Source organism: Mus pahari, chromosome 6 (assembly GCF_900095145.1).
Source record: "Mus pahari chromosome 6, PAHARI_EIJ_v1.1, whole genome shotgun sequence".
NCBI lineage: Eukaryota > Metazoa > Chordata > Mammalia > Rodentia > Muridae > Mus > Mus pahari.
Window position 1 is genome coordinate 80,376,690 of NC_034595.1, and position 24,211 is coordinate 80,400,900.

Sequence of the window (24,211 nt, forward strand, 5' to 3'; positions counted from 1 at the left end):
CTCTCTCTCTCTCTCTCTCTCTCTCTCTCTCTCTCTCTCTCTCTCCAAAGAAAATGACCTGGGAGGACAGAGAGATGGCTCAGTGGTTAAAAAATTTGCTATACAGCAAGAATGAAGATCTGAGTTTGGCACTAACATAAAAGGCCGGGTATGACTTCAGTTTTTTTCTGTAACCCCTGGAATAGAGTATGAAGACACACATGCAGCCTAGCTGGCAGGGCAAGCCTCCAATTCAGTAAAACCATGTCAAAGGAGATTAAACAAGAGTCAGAGGAAGGTCCTGACTTCTGAGTGTGCTGGCATGGACATGCGCACATTCATTCTCGGAGACCACTCATGCAAAATGAGATTACAAGTTATTGAATCCAATTACAGAAAAACAAATAAACCCACACCACACATTCTACCTACACTACATCTACCCTAAGGAGAAGCCACGCCTTTAATCCCAGCACTTGGGAGGCAGAGGCAGGAGGATTTCTAAGTTCGAGGCCAGCCTGGTCTACAAAGTGAGTTCCAGGACAGCCAGGGCCATACAGAGAAACCCTGTCTCGAAAAACAAAAACAAACAAACCAACCCCCCCCCCCCAAAAAAAACCCTGAGGAGATAAGAGGTTCTGAGTTCAGTTCCCAGCAACCACATGGTGGCTCTCAATCTGTAATGAGTTCTGATGCCTTCTACTAACAGTAGGTGTACATGCAGACAGAGCACCCATATACATAAGTTTTAAAAAGAAAAAGTCCTGGCGCTGGAGAGATGGCTCAGAGGTTAAGAACACTGACTGCTCTTCCGAAGGTCCTGAGTTCAAATCCCAGCAACCACATGGTGGCTCACAACCATCAGAAATGAGATCTGTTGCCCTCTTCTGGTGTGTGTCTGAAGACAGCTACAGTGTACTTACATATAATAATAAATCTTTTTTTTTTTTTTAAAGATTTATTTATTTATTGGGAGTCAAGTTCTCTCCTACCATGGGCTCTAAAGGCTTTTACCTGCTGAGCTGGCTCATTGGTCTCTTTTTTCAAACAGGACTCATCTCTGTGGCCCAGGTTGGTCCTGGATTTGTGAGCATTCTATCTCAGCCTGAGGGGCTATGATTCTAAGAATGTGTCACCATGCACATTCATCTAACAAAACCCCAGTATTTTTGTAGTAAAAGTGACTGAATTCAGGGCTTCAGATTTGCTCAAGTGTTCCACTGAATTACAATTCCTGTACTCAAATACAATTTAAACACAATCTACCCCATTTAGATCTGAGGCTGTAACTCAGTGATAAGAACACTTAGCCTTAAACACACATAACACTGAGTTCAATTACCCAGGAACTCATCAAAAAACAAAACAAACAAACAAAACAAAAAACAATGAAGGGATAGAACTGGATTCAGAGGTTACATAACCCCACCCCAGGATCTCTATCCACCCTCACGCTTAAAGTCAGAGCTTTCCTCCTTCAACCAACCATATACCAGAGAAAAACTTCAAAAAAATGACCAAATTTGCACAGGTACAATCCAGGCCAATAGCTGGATCCGAAATAAACTTACACATAATGAAGGGTTCTTTCTGTTAATCACCAATACATACTAATGACCAAGTAAGCTCAGTCAGTCAACGGGTCTCAAGGGAAGGAGCGAGGATTGAAAAGAATCACTGGGGAGGCAGAGGCAGGCGGATTTCTGAGTTCTAGTCCAGCCTTGTATACAACGTGAGTTCCAGGACAGCCAGGGCTATTCAGAGAAACCCTGTCTCGAAAAACCAAAAACAAAAAAACAAACAAAAAAAAACCCCCAAACCATTAACAGCCCAGCCAGTGCTGAGGCTGAAGCGGGTTTACTTCTTTCTAGTTTGCTTTTATTCCTGTCCTACCCAAAGTCAAATTCTTGCTAAATTTCTAGAAGCTGCCCTGAGAGTTCTCCATATACTAAGCACTGATTATCTGTGATCACCAGTGTTAGTAAAAGCAGCCCATCATGTACTTTTTGTAGCTCTGTCTGAGCCAGGGATGATTCAAGGCAACTTTCCCACTGACTCTACCTTTTCTGATGGTTTGGTGTGAGGGCTCATCTTAGTTTGACCGCTGCGAACAGACTATGACCAAGGCAAGACTTACAAAGGACATTTAATTGGGGCTGGCTTACAGGTTCATCAGTCCATTATCATCAAGGTGGGAATATGGCAGTATCTAGGCAGGCATGGTGCAGGCAGAGCTGAGAGCTCTACACCTTCATCTGAAAGCTGCTAGTGGAAGTCTGACTTCCAGACAACTAGAACTAGGGTATTATTAGCCCATGCCCACAGTGACACACCTACTCCAACAGGGCCACATCTCCTAATAGTGCCACCCCCCCCCCACACACACCCAAGAATACTCAAACCATCACAGGGACTTAAGTTATCAATTCCTATCTAGAAAAAGAAGTGTTTGTGAGCAGTTAGGGTATTCTCCTAAAAAACAAAAAAACTGGTTGCTGAAACTTTTTATGCATGTAACAGGTACCACAGTCATTTCCACTGTCCTAAGTCACTAAGAATAATTTAGTGGCTGAGAGGTGGTGGCACATGCCTAAGAATCAATCCCAGCACTTGGGAGGCAGAGGCAGGCAGATCTCTGAGTTTGAGACCAGCCTGGTCTAGAGTGAGTGACCAGGACAGTCAGAGCTACACAGAGAAACTGTCTCCAAAAACAAACCATAATCTTGTGTTTTTCTCCCCACCCCAATCAGTTAACCTTCTAAGATGTTTTTATTAATTTGCCCCTAGACCCCATGAAATTATAGCAGCACAGACACACTGTATACTTTGGGTGCTGTGTAAACATTTTCTGTTCTGATGATGAATCACTAGCCCCAGGTTGGCCACAACTTGTGATCCTCCTGCCACATGTGCTTTAGTTTAAGAGATATCAGAAGAGCAAAGAAAACCACACCACACATTTAGTCTGCATCTCAGGTACCTGGAAAAAACCTAGGGGAGATGAAGAGATGGCTCAATGGTTAAGAGAACTGGCTGCTCTTACAGAGGTCCTGAGTTCAATATGGTGCTAGGGGGATGGCTTGGTGATTTTGAGCACTAGCTGCTCTTCCAGAGGGCCCAGGCTCTATAACCCCACTTCCAGGGATCTGATACCCCTTACCGGCCTTCATAGGCACCAAGCACACAAGTAGTGCACAGACATACATGTAGAAAAAACATGCACACATAAAAAAAAAAAAAAAAAAAAGGCGTAGCAACCCACACCTATGAACTAATTTCTGTCTTTGGGTCAAGGTCTTCCTGGTTAGCTAAACTGTATACCTCCTTAATGAAGATATAACCCATATGCCATTACTTCTTCCATCCTGAAGAGTCCTACCTCCTTTTTCACTGTCATAATGGGATGCATCAAACTGAGCATCATCATTAGGGAGCTGGACACTGGCTATCACCAGGTGGTTTTGTTCATCAGATGTGTGTGTTCCCAGGACAAGCCGATGAATGCTGAAATCTTTCCCTTCAGGCCTGTAAAAACAAACCACCATTATTCAGGTTGGTAACCCAGGATATCAGTCAGAAATGTACATATATAACAAAACGAAAATCCAAACAATTCCATCTTGAGATAGTACGAACTACCTCCTACTTAAAACAGACACAACCAAACCCTCGTAAGTTCAAGCACAGGAGCACGTGGATCCCAGAGGACAATTAGGCATCACTCTTAAGATGCCTTCTATCTATCTCTTGCTTTATTGACCTGGAGCTCACCGATTAGGTTAGCCTGGCCGGTGAGACTGAGGGGTCCCCCTGTTTCCCATCTTGGAATCCCCTCAATTCCAAGACTTTACCCAGAGACAACCCTGCCTGTGAACGCTGGGGATTGACCTCGCCTCCCCAGTGCCTATGAGGCAAGTACTTTACAGACTGAATCATTACCAAAGCCCCTATTTCCCACTTTTAAAAAGTGGGACCAAAATCATGGTTTAGGAGCCAGTAGTGGGGGGCTGGTGAGATGGCTCAGTAGGTAAGAGCACCCAACTGCGCTTCCAAACATGCAGAGTTCAAATCCCAGCAACCACATGGTGGCTCACAACCATTCTTAATGAGATCTGACTCCCTCTTCTGGAGTGTCTGAAGACAGCTTCAGTGTACTTACATATATAATAAATAAATCTTAAAACAAACAAACAACAAAAAGAAAAACAAAATAGGAGTCAGTAGTGGGTGCTGCTCTTCTCATAGGACTTGAGTTCAGCTCCCAGGTCAAATAACCTACAACCACTGGAAAGGCTAGGTCTGAGAGATCCTGGGCACGCCCATTCTCTTACAACAAGCACAACTCCCTCCCCACAATGGAATTAAATCAATCAATCAATCGATCGACAGATAAACAAACAAACAAACAAACCAGTTCTTTCCTTCCATCCCATGGGTTTCAGGTGTTCAAATTTAAGTTACAGGCTTGGCAGTAGGCACCTACCTCTACCCACCGACTACTGGGCAGTCTATTTCCTACTTCTAGTAGCCCTCTACTAAGGCACAAATACAGTACTCAATTTTTATTTACCTTAGCCAAAAATTTAGAATTACTCCAAGGAAACTTACTTTTCTCCTAGTTTATTGAAATAAAGAAGTGAATTAACTACACACACTTAAAAAAAAGAAAAAAGATTTATTTATTTATTTATTATATGTAAGTACACTCTGTAGCTGTCTTCAGATGCGCCAGAAGAGGGCATGAGATCTCATTACAAATGGTTGTGAGCCATCATGTGGTTGCTGGGATTTGAACTCGGGACCTTTGGAAGAGCACTCAGTGTTCTTAACCCCTGAGCCATCTCTCCAGCCCTACACATTCTTTATAATGGGCAAGAAGAAAAGAAAATAACTGTTAGATATGCCAATATCCTCCTACCCCCCAGTTTGTCTGTGTAGTCACGGCTTTCCTAGAACTATGTAGACCAGGTTGGCCTTGAACTCAGAAATCCGCCCGCCTCCCAAGTGGCGGGATTAAAGGCATGTGCCACCACTGCCCAGCTTCCCCCCTCCCCGCCAAGCCACTATATTCTTGTTTACCAAGAACTCTTAGCAGAGATGAGACAGAAAGAGAGGAGAAACTATGGTATAAAACCAAGAGTTCTTGCTTGTAATTCACAAAAGAATAACATTAGCCAGGCAGTGGTGGCAGGCCTTTAGTCCCAGCACTCAGGGGCAGAGGCAGGTAGAGCTCTGAATTCCAGGACAGCCAGGGCTACAGAGAAAAACCCTTTTTCAAATAAGCAAAAGAGAACATTAAATACACTGTCCAAACATTTACTATGTTCCTAATTACTACACACACGGCTCCAAACACTTTGGAAGTAGTTTTGTTTTTATTTTAGTTCTCCCTAAAGCTAGAGTTGTCTTTCTCACCACCCTTTCTGCATGTACACATCTATCATGCATATGCTTATATATGTGAAGGCCAGAACTGGGCAACATGCTTCTGGCTTACCTTTTTACTCCAGATAGACTGAAGACAGAACTACCTCTCCTGAACCCAGGGTTTGCCAGTTCTGCTTGTCTAGCTAGCTTATTCTAGTGATCCTGTTTGCCTCTTGGAATTACAAGTGTGCTATCTATACCAGTGCTGGGATTTGAACTGGGATCCTCATACTTCCACAATTGCTCTATCCACTGGCCCACATCCTCAAACTTAATACAGTCACTCAAACATTCTATCACTGAGCTACATGCACTCCTATCTGAAAACATAGATGACTACACATGACTCCCTGGAGCTGGAGAGATGGTTCAGCAGTTAAGAAAACTGGCTGTTCTTCCAGAGGACCATGGTTCAATTCCCAATACCCATATGGAGGTAATTCAGACCCAGGGGGATCTACAATGCCATTTTCTGTCCTCAGGAAACCAATACATGGGTGTATGTATAAACATACAGACAAAATATACATACTCCTAAATTCAAAACAAAATAAAAAACAAAACAGGCACTCTTCTTAAAGAGCTAGGAACAGGAATTGGGGAGATGGCTCAGTGATCAAGAGCCATTGTTCTTGCAGAGGACCTGGGTTCAGTTTTCAGTATCCACATGCTGGCTCACAAGTGTGTAGTACTCCAGTTCCAGAGGACCCAACACCCTCTTCTAGCCTCCCCAGTTTCCAGGTACCCAGTACAAGGTGCCAGGTACAAAGAGGCATACTGACGTATGTGTAGTCAAACAAAATGAATGAGAACACAAACTGAAGAATTACCGTCACCAAAATGGCTTGTGCGCAACCCTGTGGAAGCATTCTCTGGGTTAATGATTTATGTAGGACCTAGCCATGGCACCATGAGCAGTGCCATCCCTGGGCAGGTGATTCTGAGTTATCTAACAAGCAAACTGAACAAGACAGAGGCCATGTTCATCTACTTCAGCTCTCACCCTGAACTTCCATGATGGATTATAAACTGTAGCTGAAACAAACTCTTTTCTCCCCAAGCTTCTTTTTGTTCATGGTGTTTTATCACAGCAACAGAAAGCAAAATAAGACAGTAAAAACATGTAAGTAATTAGTAACATAAATACTAGGCAGTATATACCATGTGAAAGGCACGCAAAACCACTGGGACTTAACAGCTGGGGAATGCAATACAGTTCAGTGGTAGTGTGTGAAACTGGTATCCATGAGGTCCCAGGTTCAATTCAATAAAACAAAAAACAATCAAATACATTATGGGCTGGGCTAGATTTAAATACAATACTAATTCATCTGAAATTTGGGGAAATCAAGCAATACGGCTGAGATAACTCTAGTTCTGGAAGTGGAGAAGCCAAATGAGAAACGTAGAAAGAGGATTAAAATCACTGTTCAATTTCTTTAATGTCGGCTTAAGGCAGTCTGGATTTTATACTGTAAGCAACAAGGAATATTAAGTTTCAAGTAAGAGCCATAGCTTAATACCATTTGTATTCTCTAAAAATTAATCTCCATAGTAAAGTAGAGCTTCTGAAAGCACTGTCCTAGACCAACAGTAGAGTACCACTGGATAAATGGAAGGAATGCAAATTCTCAGTTCTATCATCAGAAGCCCTGGAGGGTAGGAGATACAAAGGTTACAACACCTGCAGCTGACTATGTTGTACATTACAATTTGAAACCCTCAGTCTAGATGGGAAAGATGCTATAGCAGTAGGATTAATGAAAGCTTACAATTGTTGCCAAAGGGATTAAATAAACCACCTAGGAAATGCCAAAAGCTAACTACTTTAAGCATATCAAGGAGGAAAAGCCAGTACAGCATTCTAGATATAGATTATACTTTTAAGTGCCCAAGAAACAGATACTTCAATTTGGGTCTCCATGGTCTACAGAGTGACTTCCAGAACTATGAGAAACCTAGTCTCCAAGAAAGGAAAATAAAAAATAAATAAAAAAAAGAAATCAAAAAAAAAAAAAAAAAAAAAAAAAAAAAAAAAGGAAGTTTTTTTAAAAAGTGTGTGTGGGAGAAGGAGGGGGACCTTATATTGAACTATCATGTAATACCTAAAATTTGGGACTCATTGTTCCAACACACACATTTTGGAGAGGACAGAGTTGTATTATGTAACCCAGGCTGGCCTGAAACTTGTAATTATGCCGAGTGCTAGAACACAGACCTGTACCACCATGCAGGTTTTTTCTTATGGTTTGTCATAGGCTAGCCTTGACCTCCTCATCTCCCTGCTCTGCCTCTTATGTGCTAGGGTTACAGGCATGCAGCACCACAGACCCTCTCAACACAAACTGTTTAACAACCACAGAGAGCAGATAGAGAGAACCCTACTAAGCTTGAACACCCAACTCGTTTTTTAATCTAATAAATTCCCAATTCCACAGGCTGGAGAGATAGTTCAGCAGCAAGAACACTGGCTGTTCTTTCGGGAATTGATTCCAAACACTTCTATGGCAGCTCCCAACAGTGTAACTCCAGTTCCAGTCCTCTTCTGACCTCTGCAGGCCCTGTACTCACACGATACAGACAAACATGCAGGCAAAAGAAAGACTCCTATGTATGAAAAGAAAGGTCCAGCTCCAAACTTCTGGGTGCCTGCGTGGATTTGCTCACCATCCTTCAGATAAAGGTCTCCATTTCCCTCTACACTGCTGCAAAGGCAGCAGCCTCATTCTTAAGTTTCTAGTAAATGCACATGAACTTTCCCTGACACAGAGGAGATGGATTGCAGACTTACTGCCTTCCTTACCATGCACAAGGTTCAATTCCCAGCCTTCAAACCAAAACAACTCTTTACTCCAAATTCCTATTACCTGCTGAACCCCATCAGCCTCACGATTGAATTCTGTGCATATCTTAACTCCCAAGTTTCAAAAGAATTCAGTATACTTTTGCCAAATTTACATCAGTAACTACCCACATCCACCATCTTTGGATTGCCACTTGTTTCTGCAAGCCAGTCTGGTAGTTCATGCTGACAGACATTCCCCTTGGTTAGTCATTTTGTGTATGCAATTTCGCTGTAGGGTCCCAGGGTCCCCACCCAACTTTCTGTGCTAAGGATCAAAGTCCCCATCTAGGTCACAACCACTAAACATTACAACCCTCCAGCCCCTCACCCCCAAAACATCACACTATTGCTGAAAACACCCGCCACCACTTCAGTTAGGCAGACCCCAGTTTTATCTTGCTATTTATTAACCTTATAAATGACTTGAGAAATCAAATGTTTAGTTGAATAAACTGGACCCAGAGTAACTTTTGGAAACGGTCAGGCTTTATATTACATGGCCAACTCCGGTCTTAAGAATGGCTAGTCAACTCAGGGCTGAGGGAAAAAACAAAACCAGGGCTGGAGAGGTGGCTTAGCGATTAAGAGCACTGACTGCTCTTCCAGAGGTCCCGAGTTCAAATCCCAGCAACCACATGGTGGCTTCACAGCCGTCTGTACTGGGATCCAATGCCCTCTTCTGGCTTCAGTGTATTCATACAAATAGAGATAATAAGTTGAAAAAGAAAAAAACAACAGCAAAGCATGTTTTCTTTGCAGGGTAAATTACAAAACGATCTTGTTTTTGACCTTATTTTTAGTCGAGGAAAATAAATACTACTCATAGGCTCTGATTATGCCCCCCCCCCCAGTGACTGGAGAAAAAAAAAACAATTGAAATATATGAACTACCAAAGTAATATTCAAGAGATTCGCGTCACCTGGTCACATCTGGAAGCCACTGGGCAGTTAAGCTGGGCCACTCCAGGGCATGGGTCATCACCAAATCATAAAGAAAAGGGGTGTTCTTCTTCCATATTTTGTACTCCTCGTTGATCACCCGTTCTTCCACCGCGTCGTCAAAGGCCGCTAAGATGTTTTTAAAAAACAAATCAAGTTAACGAACATAAACTGAAAGGGATAAAACCTCTCCATGCCACCGGCGGGGCGTCCGGATTCTGACAACGAAATGGAGATTCATCTTAATCTCCCAGGTCGCGGGCACCAACGCCACTCTCGGCCGCGGCGGGCCGGAAGTCCTGGGGCCACCCCAGCCCGTGGACACTCCGTTATTCCTTCGGGGCCGATGGGTGTCCAACCTCGAACGAAGCACGGTGGCGCGCAAACCCGGGGAGGAGCTACCTGCGCATCGAGCCTGGGGATGGAGAGCGGCGTCCCCGAGTCCCGGCAGGCAGAGGGGGACCGGCAGGGAGCCCGGTACTCGCCTAGGCCCGAGACCTGGCGTCGCCTCGCATCCGCTCCGGAGGAGCTGCTGCGCCGTTAGCCCGCCCCGCCGGGGAGGCTCAGTCCTCAGGCCGGAGTCGCTGGGACGAGGCTCGCCAGAGTCGGGCCTGCTCTCCGTCTCAGGCCGCATAACAGGCCACGCCACTGCCCCGCAAGCCAGCACCCTCCCTCGCGAGCCGGCCTCGGCACACTCACCTTCCTTGTCAGCCATGGCGGCAGGCGAGCCGGGAGGGGTTGGGGGATCCCGGGGTCGTGCGTTGCAGGAGGGGCGGGGAGGCTCCGAGCGCTCGCTCCGCGCGCGCGGCCTCTATTGTTTCCTGCGGCCCGTGCGTGGGGGGGGGAGGCAGGCAGGGGGCTGGGGGGGGGGTATGGGGGGTGCTCGGGAGCACACGCGCCGGCGAACCGTCTAGAGGTCCCCGGGGACCGGCGGGAAGCGGGAGGCGGGGGGGGGGGGGGGGGGCCGGCTCGCGTGCCTTCGCGCCAACACCGGCCAATGAAGAAGCGCGGGTCGGAGGGGTGGGCGGAGCATCCGCCTGGCGACCTATGGAAACGCTCGAGAGTCGCTTTACTCCCCTCCCCCCGAGTCCCGAGGCGCGCGCTCCGCCCCTTTCCCCCCACCCCCCACCCCCACAGTCCGGAGACTTCCACGGATTGCGCGCGCGCCCCGCCTGCCGGGATGAGGCCCGTGCTGATCACGTGACACACACCCGCCACGCTCATGCGCAGCCATCTTCTTAGCGGGCCGTTATGCTGACAACTCCCTCAGGGTAGCGAAAGAAATTGGAAGTGTTTCCGGGTCTGGTTAGCCACTCGGAGGGCCAGACGAGGAGAAAACGCATCACGGTTTAGACTTCCAGGTGCCTAATCCAAGGTGGTGGCTTTTAACTGACTCCCTCAGTACTAAGAGTGATGCGTGCAGGGAACAGGGCGCTGGTCTCTAACACAGGCACCGAACCCGCAGCCGCCAGCGGGAATATCCTTCCGCGAGCTCGCAGAATGGAGTCCTGGTCCTTTTAGACCCGCCGCCAAGGGGTGGGGTGTAGAGCGGAAGTTATGGCGCGGGGCCGAAGTCTGGCTGATGAAGGGCGGAAGTAAGAGTACCAACTCCGCAATCATGGCCCAAGAGGAGGAAGATGTTAGAGATTACAATTTGACGGAGGAGCAGAAGGCGACCAAGGACAAGTATCCTCCAGTCAATCGAAAGTATGAATGTGAGTAGGTGACCCACATCTCCTGCATTCGGACAACCTCGGCTGCTTTCCTGCGGCTTCCTGCCTCGCCCATTTCTTTGCCCTGGCGTGATCACAGTGTGCCCCTCTTTCCCAATTTAGGGGGAAAGTGAAGAAAAAGATCACCTTACTAGAGAATGAAGAAACCCGAGGCCGTGCCCCCTGCCCCCATCCATTCTAAAAGTCCACGTGTGCCTGAATCACACTTACCTTTGGGGATATAGTTAAGTGGTGTGGCGCTGGTCCAACATTTATCATTGTAAATTATACTTGTGCGTTAGTTGTATTTTTAAGTGATTGTCCTCGAGTTTCTCCCAGTAGGAAATAGTGTGACCAGGTTAGAGTAATCAAGTGATACCTTTTTCTGTGCGTGCGTACGTGTGTGTCCACAGCCCAAGATTGGATCTTATTATGTACTGCAACTTTGCATCACGTTAAATTTTTTTTTGAAAGAAAAAAAACTAAACTTAGCCGGGCAGTGGTGGCGCACGCCTTTAATCCCAGCACTTGGGAGGAGAGGCAGGTGGATTTCTGAGTTTGAGGCCAGCCTGGTCTACAGAGTGAGTTCCAGGACAGCCAGGGCTACACAGAGAAACCCTGTCTCAAAAAAACAAAAACAAAAACAAACAGAAAAACAAAAAGCCCCACTAAACTTTTGACAATTTAGTTTTTCATAAAAATGGAATTTGTGTAAAATTGGGGTTATTGTTATTTTTAAATGAATACTTTGAAATTGCTGGGTTTTCCTTTTTTGAAGTTCTTGTGTCAGCTTCCATACCTTTCATCACAGCATCCTGGAGGCAGAGGCAGGGTAATGTATTGAGTCTGAGGCCAGCCTGGTCCACATAATGAGTTCCAGGACAGCCAGGGCTACAGAGTAAGGCCCTGTCTCAGAAGTAAAGAAATCTCTTAGGCTGGAGAGATGGCTCAGCGGCTAAGAGTACTGACTGCTCTACTGAAGGTCCTGAGTTCAAATCCCAGCAACCACATGGTGGTTCACAACCACCCATAATGAGATCTGACGACCTCTTCTGGTGCGTCTGAAGTCAGCTACAGTGTACTTATGTATAATAATAAAAAAAAAAAATCTCTTATGTCTTTAATGGACATGCTAGACTAGTAAGTAGTCTACCCCTGAGCTATAGCTTCTGCCCTACAGTTGTCTTTGAGTATAGGGTTCCTGAGATTAAAAAATTGGAGAACCACCCTTATATAGCAATGTATCATCCTTTTTAAAAAGTTGAAAGAATTGAGAATAATTCACATATGCCCCAGTAAAGTGTTAAGTACTTTCTTTTTTTTTGTGACAGGATTTCACTTTAACCCTCACTGGCCTGGAACTCACTAGGTGATTCCCTGGTGCTGGAATCACAGCCATGGTCCACCACACCTGACGCAGATTATTATTGTTGCTAAACAGATCTCCCTGCGTAAGCAGCCCTAGTTTCCAGATAGACCAGTTCTGTCATCTTACAAAGTTTCCTCAGTTCCTTTCCGGCCTCCTATCCCCGAAGCCACCATTGTTATTTTTGGATTTCTGGAGCAGAGTTCCCTGTGTTAGAGATTCCCATGAGTGGACTCATGCTCTTGGTCCCTTTATGTCTGGCTCCTTTATCCCTGTCAAAGGTCACAGAGGCAGACACAAGTCGAAGTGAGTATGGTTAAGTACAGGCGCCATAAGAGCGGAGAGTCATTCCAGTTCACACAGACACTGTTCTACACAGAGAATGAGGGGGGGACAGAGCAAGGGCTCCTACAGTCAGAGGAGGGACAGAGTACAAAGGGCTAGTCACTGTAGTCGCTGGCGATGCAGCAGGGCCAAGGCCACTTATGCCTGCTCCCTGGCACTTTTAGAAGCTTGAGTTCTAGCCTCCCACAGACTGGGGACAAGAGGCCCCGGTTGTGGGGATGATAACATTTCAAAGAACCAGGTCTTTAGGGAAGATTGTTCAGAGCTGGAAGGGTTACATAGTCACAATTTTAGGGCTTTTTTGGTACTTGCTGTAAAATAGGGAGATTCAGAGCCTCTTATCAAACATTGGCTAGAACAAAGGGAGAATTCTACAGCCTTTATCAGGCTTTCCTCGGACAAGCATTTTAACTAAGGCTTCTGCTCTATCCTAAAGATGTGGCCTTATGCAATTAGAAACCATGCTAGAGTTTGGTTAAATACAGTGTTTTGATGCAGGTGTTATACTAAGAGTTCTGCATATTTATGATAATGCTTATATCAGTTATTTATTTTGTTGTAGCAGGGAAAACACTCTGCCAGAGACCTCCATTCCCAGTTCCCTCCTTTTAAAATTGGTTTCATTGGTGTTTGTGGTATTTTTAAACATGGCGTTCTATGTACCTGAACACTTGAGCTCAATACATAGATCAGACTGGGCTCAAACTTGTGATCCCCCCATCCCACCCCCCACCCCCGTCTAAGTCTACTGAAAACCTTAGTCGCACTACCAGGTCTACCAGCTTTACTGTTCTCTATGGACTCGGCCTCTCCCTCCCTCCCTCCATTCTTTCATCTCTTTGCTTTACTTTGTGTTTGATGCTCATTATAACATCCAGAATATTGCACACATTAGACAAGTACTCTACCACTGAGCCACATCTCCAGCCAGTGCTCAGGGCTTATGTTAAGTGACCTCTGAGAATCCCTGCTAATGGGGAGAATTGCTGGTTGTTGTGGCACACATGCTTAATCCTCGAGCTCTGGAGACAGAGGCAAGACAATCTATTCCAGGCTGGTTTACATAGCAAATTGCAGGCCAGCCAGGACTACAGCGATAGGCCCCATCTCAGAGCAAACCAAGGGGAAATTGAGGTAAGCCATGGACTAGGCAAAGGACAGACAGAAAAGGAGGAGCTGACAGTCGCAGTGGGGCATGCAGTACAGTTGTTGTGGTCCGTCCTGTAGGAACACTCATTGTACATCCTGTGCAATTGGCTTTCCTGAACGAGTCTGTGTTCAGAATTCAACTAGTTAGGAAAAGTAACTGATGATAGGAAATGTTTTCTGAGAGGCCAATATATATATGACACCTGACAAACATGACATTGGCAGTATCACCCAGGTGGGCCTTGAAATGGGCTCAAGTGATTATCTGGTTTCAAACTCAAGCTGGGACTGCAGGGACCCATTGCTACATACAACTTAGATGTTTTAGACTACCTAGAAGAAGCTGGGCATGGTGGTACATGCTTGTAACCTCAGCACTTGAGGCAGGAGGATTAGACTAGCCTGAAGTGCATATGGAGACCCTGTCTCTAAAACCAAAGCAAAGTGAGACAAAACACCGAAAACCTTCTGCCTTGGCTTTCCACAGTTACTGTTCATTTAAATATACATTTAGGAGTAGGTTATTTTGTTTTTGAACTAATACTAGGAGAGGGCTAAGTTTATTAAGTACATAGCAAAAGGTCTAACTGCCTCATGCTTTCCTACTTTTAAGAAATGTTTCCGAGCTGGGCGTGGTGGTGCATGCCTTTAATCCCAGCACTCAGGAGGCAGAGTCAGGCAGATTTCTGAGTTCGAGGCCAGCCTGGTCTACAGAGTGAGTTCCAGGATAGCCAGGGCTACACAGAGAAACCCTGTCTTGAAAAACCAAAAAAATGTTTCCTAATTTTTTTTAAAGGTTTGCTTATGTTTTATCTGTTGGAGTGTGTATACACACACACACACAAACATATGTGCACCATATGTATGCCTCATACCCATGAAGGCAACAGATCCCCTGGAACTGGAGTTACGAGGTGGTTGTGAGCCACCATGTGGTTGTGAGCCACCATTCGGTTCTAGAAACCAAATCCCTACTCTCTGCAAGAGCAGCAAGTGTTCCTAATTGGTGAACTGCCTCTCCATCGCTATCATTTTTGTTTGCTTTAACTTTACTTCATATGTGTGGTGTGTCAGTATGTACGTACCTAGAAGTCAGACAGCCTTGGGCGTCAGTCCTTTTCTGCGTTCTTTGAGACAAGGTCTCTTGGGCACTGGTAAGCCAGGCTAGCTGGCCCAGGAATATCTAGAGTAGGTTCTCAACCTTCCTGATGCTACAACCTTTTAATACAGTTCTTTATGTTGTGGTGACCCCACCCATAAAATTATTTGTTACTATTTCATAGCTGTAATTTTGCTACTGTTATGAATCATAATGTAAGTAAATATCTGTGGTTTCCCATGGTCTTAGGAGACCCACAGGTTGAGAGCCACCAGTCTGTAGCTGCTTGTTTCCTCCTCCAGGTTCTTGGAAGCATTGCTAGGATAGTAGATGTTTGTGCTGCTACGTGTGATGTTAACATGGGTTCTCAAGATCAGAGATTGTATCATATTGCCTTGTGTAGCATGCACATTTACCTACTGAGCTAGCGCTCTCTCTCTCTCTCTCTCTCTCTCTCTCTCTGTATAAGAAAGGGAATGAGGATGCATGTTGCATATATATATATATATATATATATATATATATATATATATATATACACCACAGTATACATATGGAAGTATATATGTGCCACAATGTACATATGGAAGTCAAGGGACAATTTTCAGAGTCAAATTTCTCTTTCCACATGTGGTCCAGTACAGCAAGTACAAGCTTTTAGTCACTGAGCCATCCCCTTCCTCCTACCCCTGTCAAACATGTGGTGTTATTGCTGGGCGGTGGCAGCACATTTCTTTGATCCCAGCACTTGGAAGGCAGAGGCAGGCAGATCTCTGAGTTTGAGGCCAGTCTGGCCCACAGAGAGAGTTCCAGGACAGCCAGGACTACACAGAGAATCACTGACTCAGAAATGATTGAGTGAGTGAATGGATATGGACTATTACTGAGTACCCAGGTTGTCTTAGTAGCCTAGGCTGGGCTGGAATCTATAATCTTAACCACTTAAATACTAGGATTATAAGTATGAGCCTGCTATCCAGCTAGGATGATGTTCTTAGTGAGTAGCAGTGAACAAGAGTGTTTGCTGCCTGTCAGTACTTAGAGTTATTTCTGTATGATTGGAGAGTCAAGTTCAGTGATTTACCCATTTTCCTCTCTCTCCCTCAGATTTGGATCATACGGCTGATGTCCAGTGAGTATACCAAGAGTTGTTCTTTGAAACTGTCTTTACATAGAACGAATGCTTTAATTTTTTTAAAGATTTATTTATTTTATATATATGAGTATACTGTAGCTGTCTTCAGACACACCAGAAGAGGACGTTGGATCCCATTCTATAGATGGTTGTGAGCCACTATGTGGTTGCTTGGATTTGAACTCAGGACCTCTGGAGCCAGTGCTCTTAACCACGGAGCCATTTCACCAGCCCCTCTATCTTTTCTTTTTTGAGATAGGATCTTACTGTGTAGCATTGGCTAGCCTGGAATTTGTTATATAGACCAGGCTAGCCTCAAACTTGTAGAGATATGCCTTCTTCTGCCTTCTGATTGTTGGGATTAAAGGTATGCCCCAGCATATAATTACATTTTATTTTGTGGGGTATGTGTGTAAAATTCATGAGTGCCACGGTGTATAGTCAGAGGTCAGTTCTCTCCTCCCACTGCAGTGTCAGGCATGGTGGCAAGTATCTTTACCTTCTTGCTCAAGCCTATTTCCATTTTTCTCCTTTGTTTTTGTTGTTTTAATTCTGAAATGATGATTTAAAACATCCAATGTCGTCAAATTAGACATGCGGTTTATATTTATGAAGCTGGTTTTCTTTTGCTTTACTGTGGAATTTCCTGTCTTATAGTTGATTGTTCATGCACATACTGTGGCCCCTTTTATTTGTTGTCATTTAAACTTTGTAATTCTTAGGTTACACGCATGGGGAGACACTCTGGAGGAAGCATTTGAACAGTGTGCCATGGCCATGTTTGGTTACATGACAGATACTGGGACTGTGGAGCCCCTCCGCACCGTGGAAGTAGAAACCCAAGGTAACTGCTCTATTCACAAGGAAATGTTGTGGCATGAGTGTACGTTGTTCTGCATGATCTGAGTGTATTGTCGCAGGAAGAGCAGCAGGGTGGATTCTGAACCTTACTAACCATCACCTGCTGTGGTCCCTTCCACCCCGTGTAGGAGACGACTTGCAGTCTCTGCTGTTTCACTTCTTGGACGAGTGGCTTTACAAGTTCAGTGCTGATGAGTACTTCATACCCCGGGTAAGTGCAAGGGTTTTCTTGGGTTTTGGGCTCTTTTTTTTTTTGCTGAGCAAGTAGGCTGTTGGTTCACATTTTAAAATTTAACAAATAATTAAAGGTAAAACATAGGATCCAGAAACCGTCCATTGAGATAGTGAGGTAATGTTGAGTTATATAAATTACAGGGTTTTAAAAAGAAGTTTTGTTTAGTTTATGTAGTTGTTTTGCCTGCAGTGAAGGCCGGAAGAGAGCATCATAGCCCCTGCTACCATAATCACCATAAAACAGTTGTGACTTACCATAGAGGGGCTGGGAAACAATTCTGGGTCCTCTGCAAGAGCAGCCAGTGCTGTTAACTGCTGAGTGATTTCTCCAGTTCCATGTAGGTCCTTATTGATGAACCTGTTTGCCTATGTATATTCATTCATTCTCTCTCTCTCTCTCTCTCTCTCTCTCTCTCTCTCTCTCTCTCTCTCTCTGACTGTAAAGTATTTGATGTCACTAAGGGCTGGAGAGAGCATTTACTAAGCCAGCATGGTAGGCATGCCATTCATTATACCTCTCAGGAAGCAGAGGCGAGAGGAGCTCTGAGTTCCAGGCCAGCCTAGTTTACATAGCAGTTCTAGGTCTGTCAGGACTACATATTGAGCCTGAGGCAAACAAAAAAGGAGAAAGAGAGGCCGGGCAAGTGCACCTGTGAGCCATGTTCAGGTCCACATGTGCAGTTGTTGCCTTTGACCTTTCCTGCCTCTGTCACTTTGCCCTAAGTTCAACAATTGATGAGTTTAGACTTCTTAATGCAAACAAACAGAAAAAGCCGAATGCAAATTGCTCGCTGCTGCCAGCCTCTAGGACAGGCCTCCAGCACCTGACACACACTCCCTTTGTGTTCCAGAAATCCTCCAGTCTCTATCCATCACATGTATCCACTGAATCGCTCATCCTACAGACTGGATGTGGGCAGTATTGTGTTACAGATGGATCCCACCCCACCCCCAGACAGGGTTTCTCTGTGTAGCCCTGGCTCTGCCTCCTGAGTGCTGAGATTAAAGGCACATGCCACCATTCCTCTGTTTCTTCTGGGTTTTGTTTGCTTTGTTGAAAGTAAGGATTTTCTGTTCTGTGTTTGTAGCTCACTTGGAAGAATGCTGACTTAGCATTCTGAAAGCCCTGGTTTCAATCCCCAGCACTCCATAAAATCATGGTGACATATGCTTGTGATCCCGCCACTGCAGAGATGAAAGCAGAAGGGGCCATAATGCATACTTTTCCTTGGCTATATTTTGAGGCTAACATGAGCAATATAAGACCTTGTTTCAAAGATATTTTAAAATAAGATAAATAACATTTTTTTCCTCTTTAGGAAGTGAAAGTACTTAATATTGATCAAAAAAATTTCAAGTTACGATCCATTGGGTAAGTATTCAAACTAGCTAAGTAGCAAGTCACAAAAGATGTTTATATATATATATATATATATATATATATATATAGTCTATATATGTGTGTGTGTACATATATTTTCTATATATGTATATGTCTTGTCTAAATGGTGAGTCGGGGGAGCATTGCACTTAGGCTTGTTAGGCTTGGTAGGTTGACCTGTATAGACCCCAAGGAGTGGGAGCCAACCTGAGCTTTACAAACTCAGAAATTATGGAAATAAATTTCTTTCTAGATTTGTAAGCTTGAATTTTTAAAAATTTATTTTAATCTAAGCAGTTGTGGTACACACTTTTAATCCCAGCACTCAGGAGGCAGAAGCAGGTGGATCTCTTGAGTTTGAGGCCAGCCCGGTCTACAGAGTGAGTTCCAGGACAGCCAGGGTTACACAGAGAAACCCTGTCTTGGGGGAAAAATGCATTATGTATGGGTATTGTATGTATGTGTACCACATGCCTTGTGCCTGCAGAGGGTGTCAGGTCCATGTGGGTGCTGGCGATTGAACCTGGGCCCTCTGGAAGGGCAGCCAGTGCATGTAACCTCTGAACCAGCATCACTCCAGCCGTCAGTTGTCTTTATGATGAAAAACTTTGTGTTTATAATTAGCAGCTGCACTCAACTAGATGATTCCTGTTTGTTTGTTTGCTTGGTTAGTTGGTTGGTTGGTTTGGCTTTTCAAGTCAGGATTTCTCTGTGTAGCTCTGACTGTCCTGGAATTTGCTCTGTCTACCTCGATAGCCTTTAACTCAAGGAGCCATCTGCCTCCCAGTGCTGGGATTTAATGTGTGCTACCATGCTCAGCTTGATCCCAGTTTGCTGGCAGCATTGAAAGCATCGTAGTCTAGAGTCGTGGCTTTCTCCTCCATTAGACCCATGTAGTTCAACTCCCACCCTGCCGTCTCCTTCAGGGTCTCCAGTGTGTGACCACACTTACAAGCATTACTCTAAAATGTACAGTATAAAATAAAAAAAGAAAATTGTAGAAATAATAACCGTGTTTGACTTTCCTTCTTAAGGTGGGGAGAAGAGTTCACGCTGTCCAAGCACCCTCAGGTACGGTCACACATTTCGTCTGCATACAGGAAAGTAAACTTTGGGTTTGTTTGTCTATAATTTATTTTTATTTTATGTACATTGGTGTTTTGCCTGCATGTATGTCTGTGTGAGGGTGTCTGAGCACGGAATCACAGACAGTTGTGAGCTGTCCTGTGGGTGCTGAGGGCTGAACCTAGGACCTCTGGAAGAGCAGTCAGTGCTCATAACTGCTGAGCCAGCTCTCCACTTCCATAAACCTTAGTCTTCATTAGTGTGAAATGGCAAGTTTCTTTAAGCATCTCTTATCTGACTGGATATATTAAATATGTTAAAACACCGATTTCATGCATCTGTTTGGTCTGTTAGGACTCAGCATGAGGCTCCAAAATCAAGTTTGCCACAGATTGTCTAGCAAATTTAAAGTCTGTTTTTCTCTTTATTTAGATTTGTTTGTTTGTTTTTGATATAGAAACTCACTGTGTAGCTTTGGCTGGACTGGAACTCACTATGTAGACCAAAGTAGCCTTGAATTCATAGGAGTCTCCTTTTTTTTTTTTTTTTTTTTTTAAACTTATTTATTTTTATACATAAGTACACTGTAGCTATCTTCAGACACTGCAAAAAGAGGGCATCAGATCTCATTACAGTTGGTTGTGAGACACCCTGTGGTTGCTGGGATTTGAACTCAGGACCTTTGGAAGAGCAGTCAGTGTTCCTACCCACTGAGCCACCTTGCCAGCCTGTGGAATCTCCTTTTTTTTCACCTCTAGATGATGGAATTATAGGTAATGGGCCGTCAGAGGCTTAGTTTCTCCTACAATGAAGAAGCGGGGATAGATGTTCTTTCTTTGTCTCTCACTGGGAATTGAATTTAGAGCCTTATGCATGCTACACAGGTGCTCCACTACCCATCTCCAGGCCTCTTGTTTAGCTTTTTGGAACACCGAGCATAATGGCACACACCTTTAATCCCAGCACACAGGAGGCAGAGGCAGGGAGATCTCTGAGTTCAAGGACAGCCTGGTCTCTATAACAAGTTTCAGGAGAAACAGGGCTATATAGAGTCCTGTCTTAAACAAACATTCTTCTGAAAATGACTACAGAAAAGGGGACAGATTGGTAACACAGTAGTAGCTGGGGGCAGGGTGTGGTTAATAAAGGAGAAGGATTTTATTTCATGTGGCTTTAGTTAGGAGGCTTTTAGTATATTTATATGCAAAATGGGAATGAGTAAGAAGGGAGGTGTGTATTGGTGCACTGGAAAGGAAGAGGGTGTGGCGCATTGGTGAGTGGTGATGCAGAATCAGTTGGTAGGTATAGCATCGGCTCCTGATAGGCTTGGAACAGGCCACTCATCCTGCAGGAAGGCAGATGTGAGGGCACAGAGGGATGGCAAGTTGACTGTGGATGTATGAGCTACTTCTCGTAGTACTTTCTTCAAGGTAGGGTTTCACTGGGTACCCAGGCTGTCCTGGAACTTGCTATGTAGACCAGGCTGGCCATACAAGTTGGTTCTTATTGATAGCTTTTATTCTCTAAGAAGCATGTTGATAGATAGAATGGAGGGGAGATGCCTGTGGAGAAAATGTGAATTGTCCTTGTGGGGAGAAAAGCTGCCCATGTAACTCACTGGTGAGTAAACATCCGTTTGAGATGTGGATAGACATACATGGTGATACCGTCGGGAACAGTGTGAGCCTGCAGGAAAGGTGACTGTGTGATAATAGCAGAGGAAAGAAGGTGACCTCAGTCATCCCTGGGGCATCCATCATCTTCTCATGCTGTTGGGCATTAGAGCCAGCAGGTGCCATTCACTATGATCTGGCATATTTTGTGGCACTCAGAATTATTAGATTCTTTTTAGAGTTGGAAGGAACTTAAGAGGACATCTAATCCTTTTGTTCTAAACTGGGACAGGGGTGGGGTATATCATGTATCAGAATCCTGGGAGAGCTGACCTGGGAAACTCACTCTTCGGCATGACCTAAAAAGAGAAGAATCCCAAAGAGCAGGCTGAGGGCTAGGGCTGAGGTCAAGGCATAAGGAAGTAGAGAGGGTCAGGAAGAGCCTTGGGCCAGCCTGGAGAGCTTGTGTCCTTTGATCTGACACATTTTATAGCTAAAACACAAACCCATACCCAGCCAGGTCAGATGGCTTCCCTGACCAGCTGGGCTCCGTGCCTTTTTAGCACTGGCTCCAGTCCCGTGCGCTCTCTACCACGTTCCCTGCAGCTCGCATCTCCGGCACATGATGCCGCACTGACTTGATAACCACCAGTCTCTTTCATAATTACAGTTTGACTTCCTGCCAGCTCCTGATGGAGATATTCTAATTCCAATTTCATTTTTTTCCTTTAACTATATTTTAGGGAACAGAAGTCAAGGCAATAACGTACTCAGCAATGCAAGTCTATAATGAAGAGAAGCCAGAAGTGTTTGTGATCATCGACATTTAAAATACCAAAAAAGGGAGAAGCCTCTTCTGAAGAACTGATTTGTTTCCTCCCTGTTGAGAGGATATGGTGATGGATTTTCTATAGTATCTTTGCTAAATGGAAATACAGAATTGTTCATTTAAAGTGTGACTTTCAGAAATGGAAAATGAGTGTGTAGGTGTGGTCTGTAGATAGTGAATTCTTCTATTTTTGAGGAGCAGTCTTGTACTTGGTCATTTGAGCAGGAGCAACAGGTGCCTTACTTTGTTCTTCCACTGGAGCGCAAGTGCGCCGGTGTGTCTCAGAAGGGACTGCCCGCTGGTATAAGCAGCCGCCAGGGCCGAATCCAACCTAAGTTAATATAATTTGAGCTGTGTATGATAGACATAATTATATACCTGTGATCTCAACACTCAGGATCCTGAATTCAAGACCCGCTTTGGCTATAGAATGAGTTAAGAGCTAGCCTGGGCAACTGAACATGGCCCTGTCTCAGAAAAGACAGGTGTAGAGAGACAAGTGTGGAGCAGAGAACAGGCTCACCATGTACCATGTACCTGAGGTCATGGTTTTACATTGCTAAGGGGCAGAGCCATCCTCTGTTCCAGTGGGTTCTGAGTAGAACCCTCTAGACGTCTTAGAAGACTCCTGATTTTCTCTCTTCTTTTTAAGCAGCAATACTTGATATTTTCTTAGATAAATATTTGACATTATACCTTACATATAGACCTTTCTGACATATAATTTAATTTTATCTTTTGGGTTTTTTGTTTTGTTTTGTTTTTTGTTTTTTTCGAGACAGGGTTTTTCTGTATAGCCTTGGCTGTTCTGGAACTCACTCTGTAGACTAGGCTGGCCTCGAACTCAGAAATCCGCCTGCCTCTACCTCCAAGTACTGGGATTAAAAACGTGTGCTACCAGTGCCCGGCTATCTTTTGTTTTTTTTTTTTTAAGATAAAGTTTCTCTGTATAACAGAGCCCTGACTCTCCTGGACTCAATTTGTAGACCAGGCTGGCCTTGAGCTCAAAGATCCACCTGCCTCTGCCTCCTGGGTGCTGGGATTAAAAATGTGTGCTACCACACCCTCCTGAAATTTCATTTCTTTTCTTTTTTGAGACAGGGTTCCACTGTGTAGACCAGGTTGGCCTTGAACTCAAAGTGCCTGCCTCTTCCTTCTGAGTACTGGGATTAAAGGTCTGCCCCAACATCCTGTGGTTTTATTAATGTCAGTCTATGCATCCAGTTAGAGAACAACAAAAAAAGATCCAAAACCTGTTTTTAACCGATTAAGGGTTGAAGAGATGGCTTAGTGATTAGCAGCTCTTGCTGAGCAATCGGGGCGGGGGTTTGTATCCCAGCACCTATATAAGAAGCTGAGTGTCTGCATACCGCTCCCTCCAGCTATGACACAAGTGGAGATCTTGTCCTGGCTTAGTCTGGTCCATTGGTGTCCTCTTGGCTGTTCTCTCATGGCAACCTCATAGTGAATCCTCCTGATTCCTCCAGGTCTCTCCCTCCCCCGCTCCCCCCTCTGCTCCTCCTTTTCCCTCTCTTGACTCCCTCTCTCCTCTGTCTCCTTCTCCTCTTTTAGAACCCCAACAATGATCCGAAGCCCTGCCCTATTTATTCTCTTCTTCTGCCCAGCTCTGTATTATCCAATCAGAGGTGATGGCAAGCAATTTTTACATAACATTGAGATAACCATGCCATCATCCTAACTGCAAAGAGGTGTCTGGGCATAGAAGTCAGCATCTGAAATGCACAGTGCACACCCCTCTCCCCCAACACCATCTCAGTCCTTAGAAGGTCTTCTAGGACACTAAGATGACAAAATAGATAGATGCTCCATCGAATCTTTAATACAACCCTTTCCCTCATGTTGTGGTTCATTACAACTTAATAACTGTTTCCTTGCTACTGTTATGAATTACAAGCGAATATTTTTGGAGATAGAGATTTGCCAAAGAGATCGAGACCCACAGGTTGAGAACAACTGCTCTAGCAGGTAAACTGGAGGGAGGTTTGTATAGACAACAAGAAAGCCTTATTTATAAAGAGGCGATTTCAACTGCTGGTGTTCAAGCAGCAGGAACACTGTAAAATACCATTTGGATTCCAGGCAATCATCTCCTCATTCCCATAGATAAAGCATATCTATCATTTCCATAGGCAAAGATCCTGTCAGCCATTTTCCATTCATACAAATGAGGTTGTAATTGTAATCTCACTGATAAAACTAGGAACTGTGGAA

At 44.6% G+C, this 24,211-nt stretch overlaps 2 protein-coding genes across 3 annotated transcripts in view; one reads left to right on the forward strand and one right to left on the reverse strand.

Moving 5' to 3' along the window:
- Positions 1–10,018, reverse strand: part of Rbbp4 (RB binding protein 4, chromatin remodeling factor) — a 21,966-nt gene extending 11,948 nt beyond the window's left edge. Inside the window, exons 1-3 of the mRNA XM_021200352.2 lie at positions 9,890–10,018; positions 9,172–9,319; positions 3,359–3,504 (exon numbers count right to left, since the gene is read on the reverse strand). Coding sequence (XP_021056011.1) covers positions 3,359–3,504; positions 9,172–9,319; positions 9,890–9,905 — 310 coding nt within the window. The 5' untranslated portion in view covers positions 9,906–10,018. The remainder of the gene's footprint in view (positions 1–3,358; positions 3,505–9,171; positions 9,320–9,889) is intronic.
- Positions 10,019–10,423: 405 nt separating this feature from the next.
- Zbtb8os (zinc finger and BTB domain containing 8 opposite strand) lies at positions 10,424–22,221 on the forward strand. 2 transcript variants are annotated; one of them, XM_021200370.2, is made up of 7 exons: positions 10,426–10,905; positions 15,969–15,993; positions 16,719–16,840; positions 16,986–17,068; positions 18,411–18,463; positions 19,507–19,543; positions 21,894–22,221. In XM_021200370.2, exons 1-7 carry the CDS (start codon positions 10,773–10,775, stop codon positions 21,978–21,980), a joined length of 540 nt encoding a protein of 179 aa, XP_021056029.1. In that variant the 5' UTR covers positions 10,426–10,772; the 3' UTR covers positions 21,981–22,221. The 2 variants fall into 2 exon arrangements, with proteins under 2 accessions (XP_021056031.1, XP_021056029.1); XM_021200372.2 differs by lacking the exon at positions 18,411–18,463 and having other exon boundaries at positions 10,424–10,905.
- Positions 22,222–24,211: the final 1,990 nt, after the last annotated feature.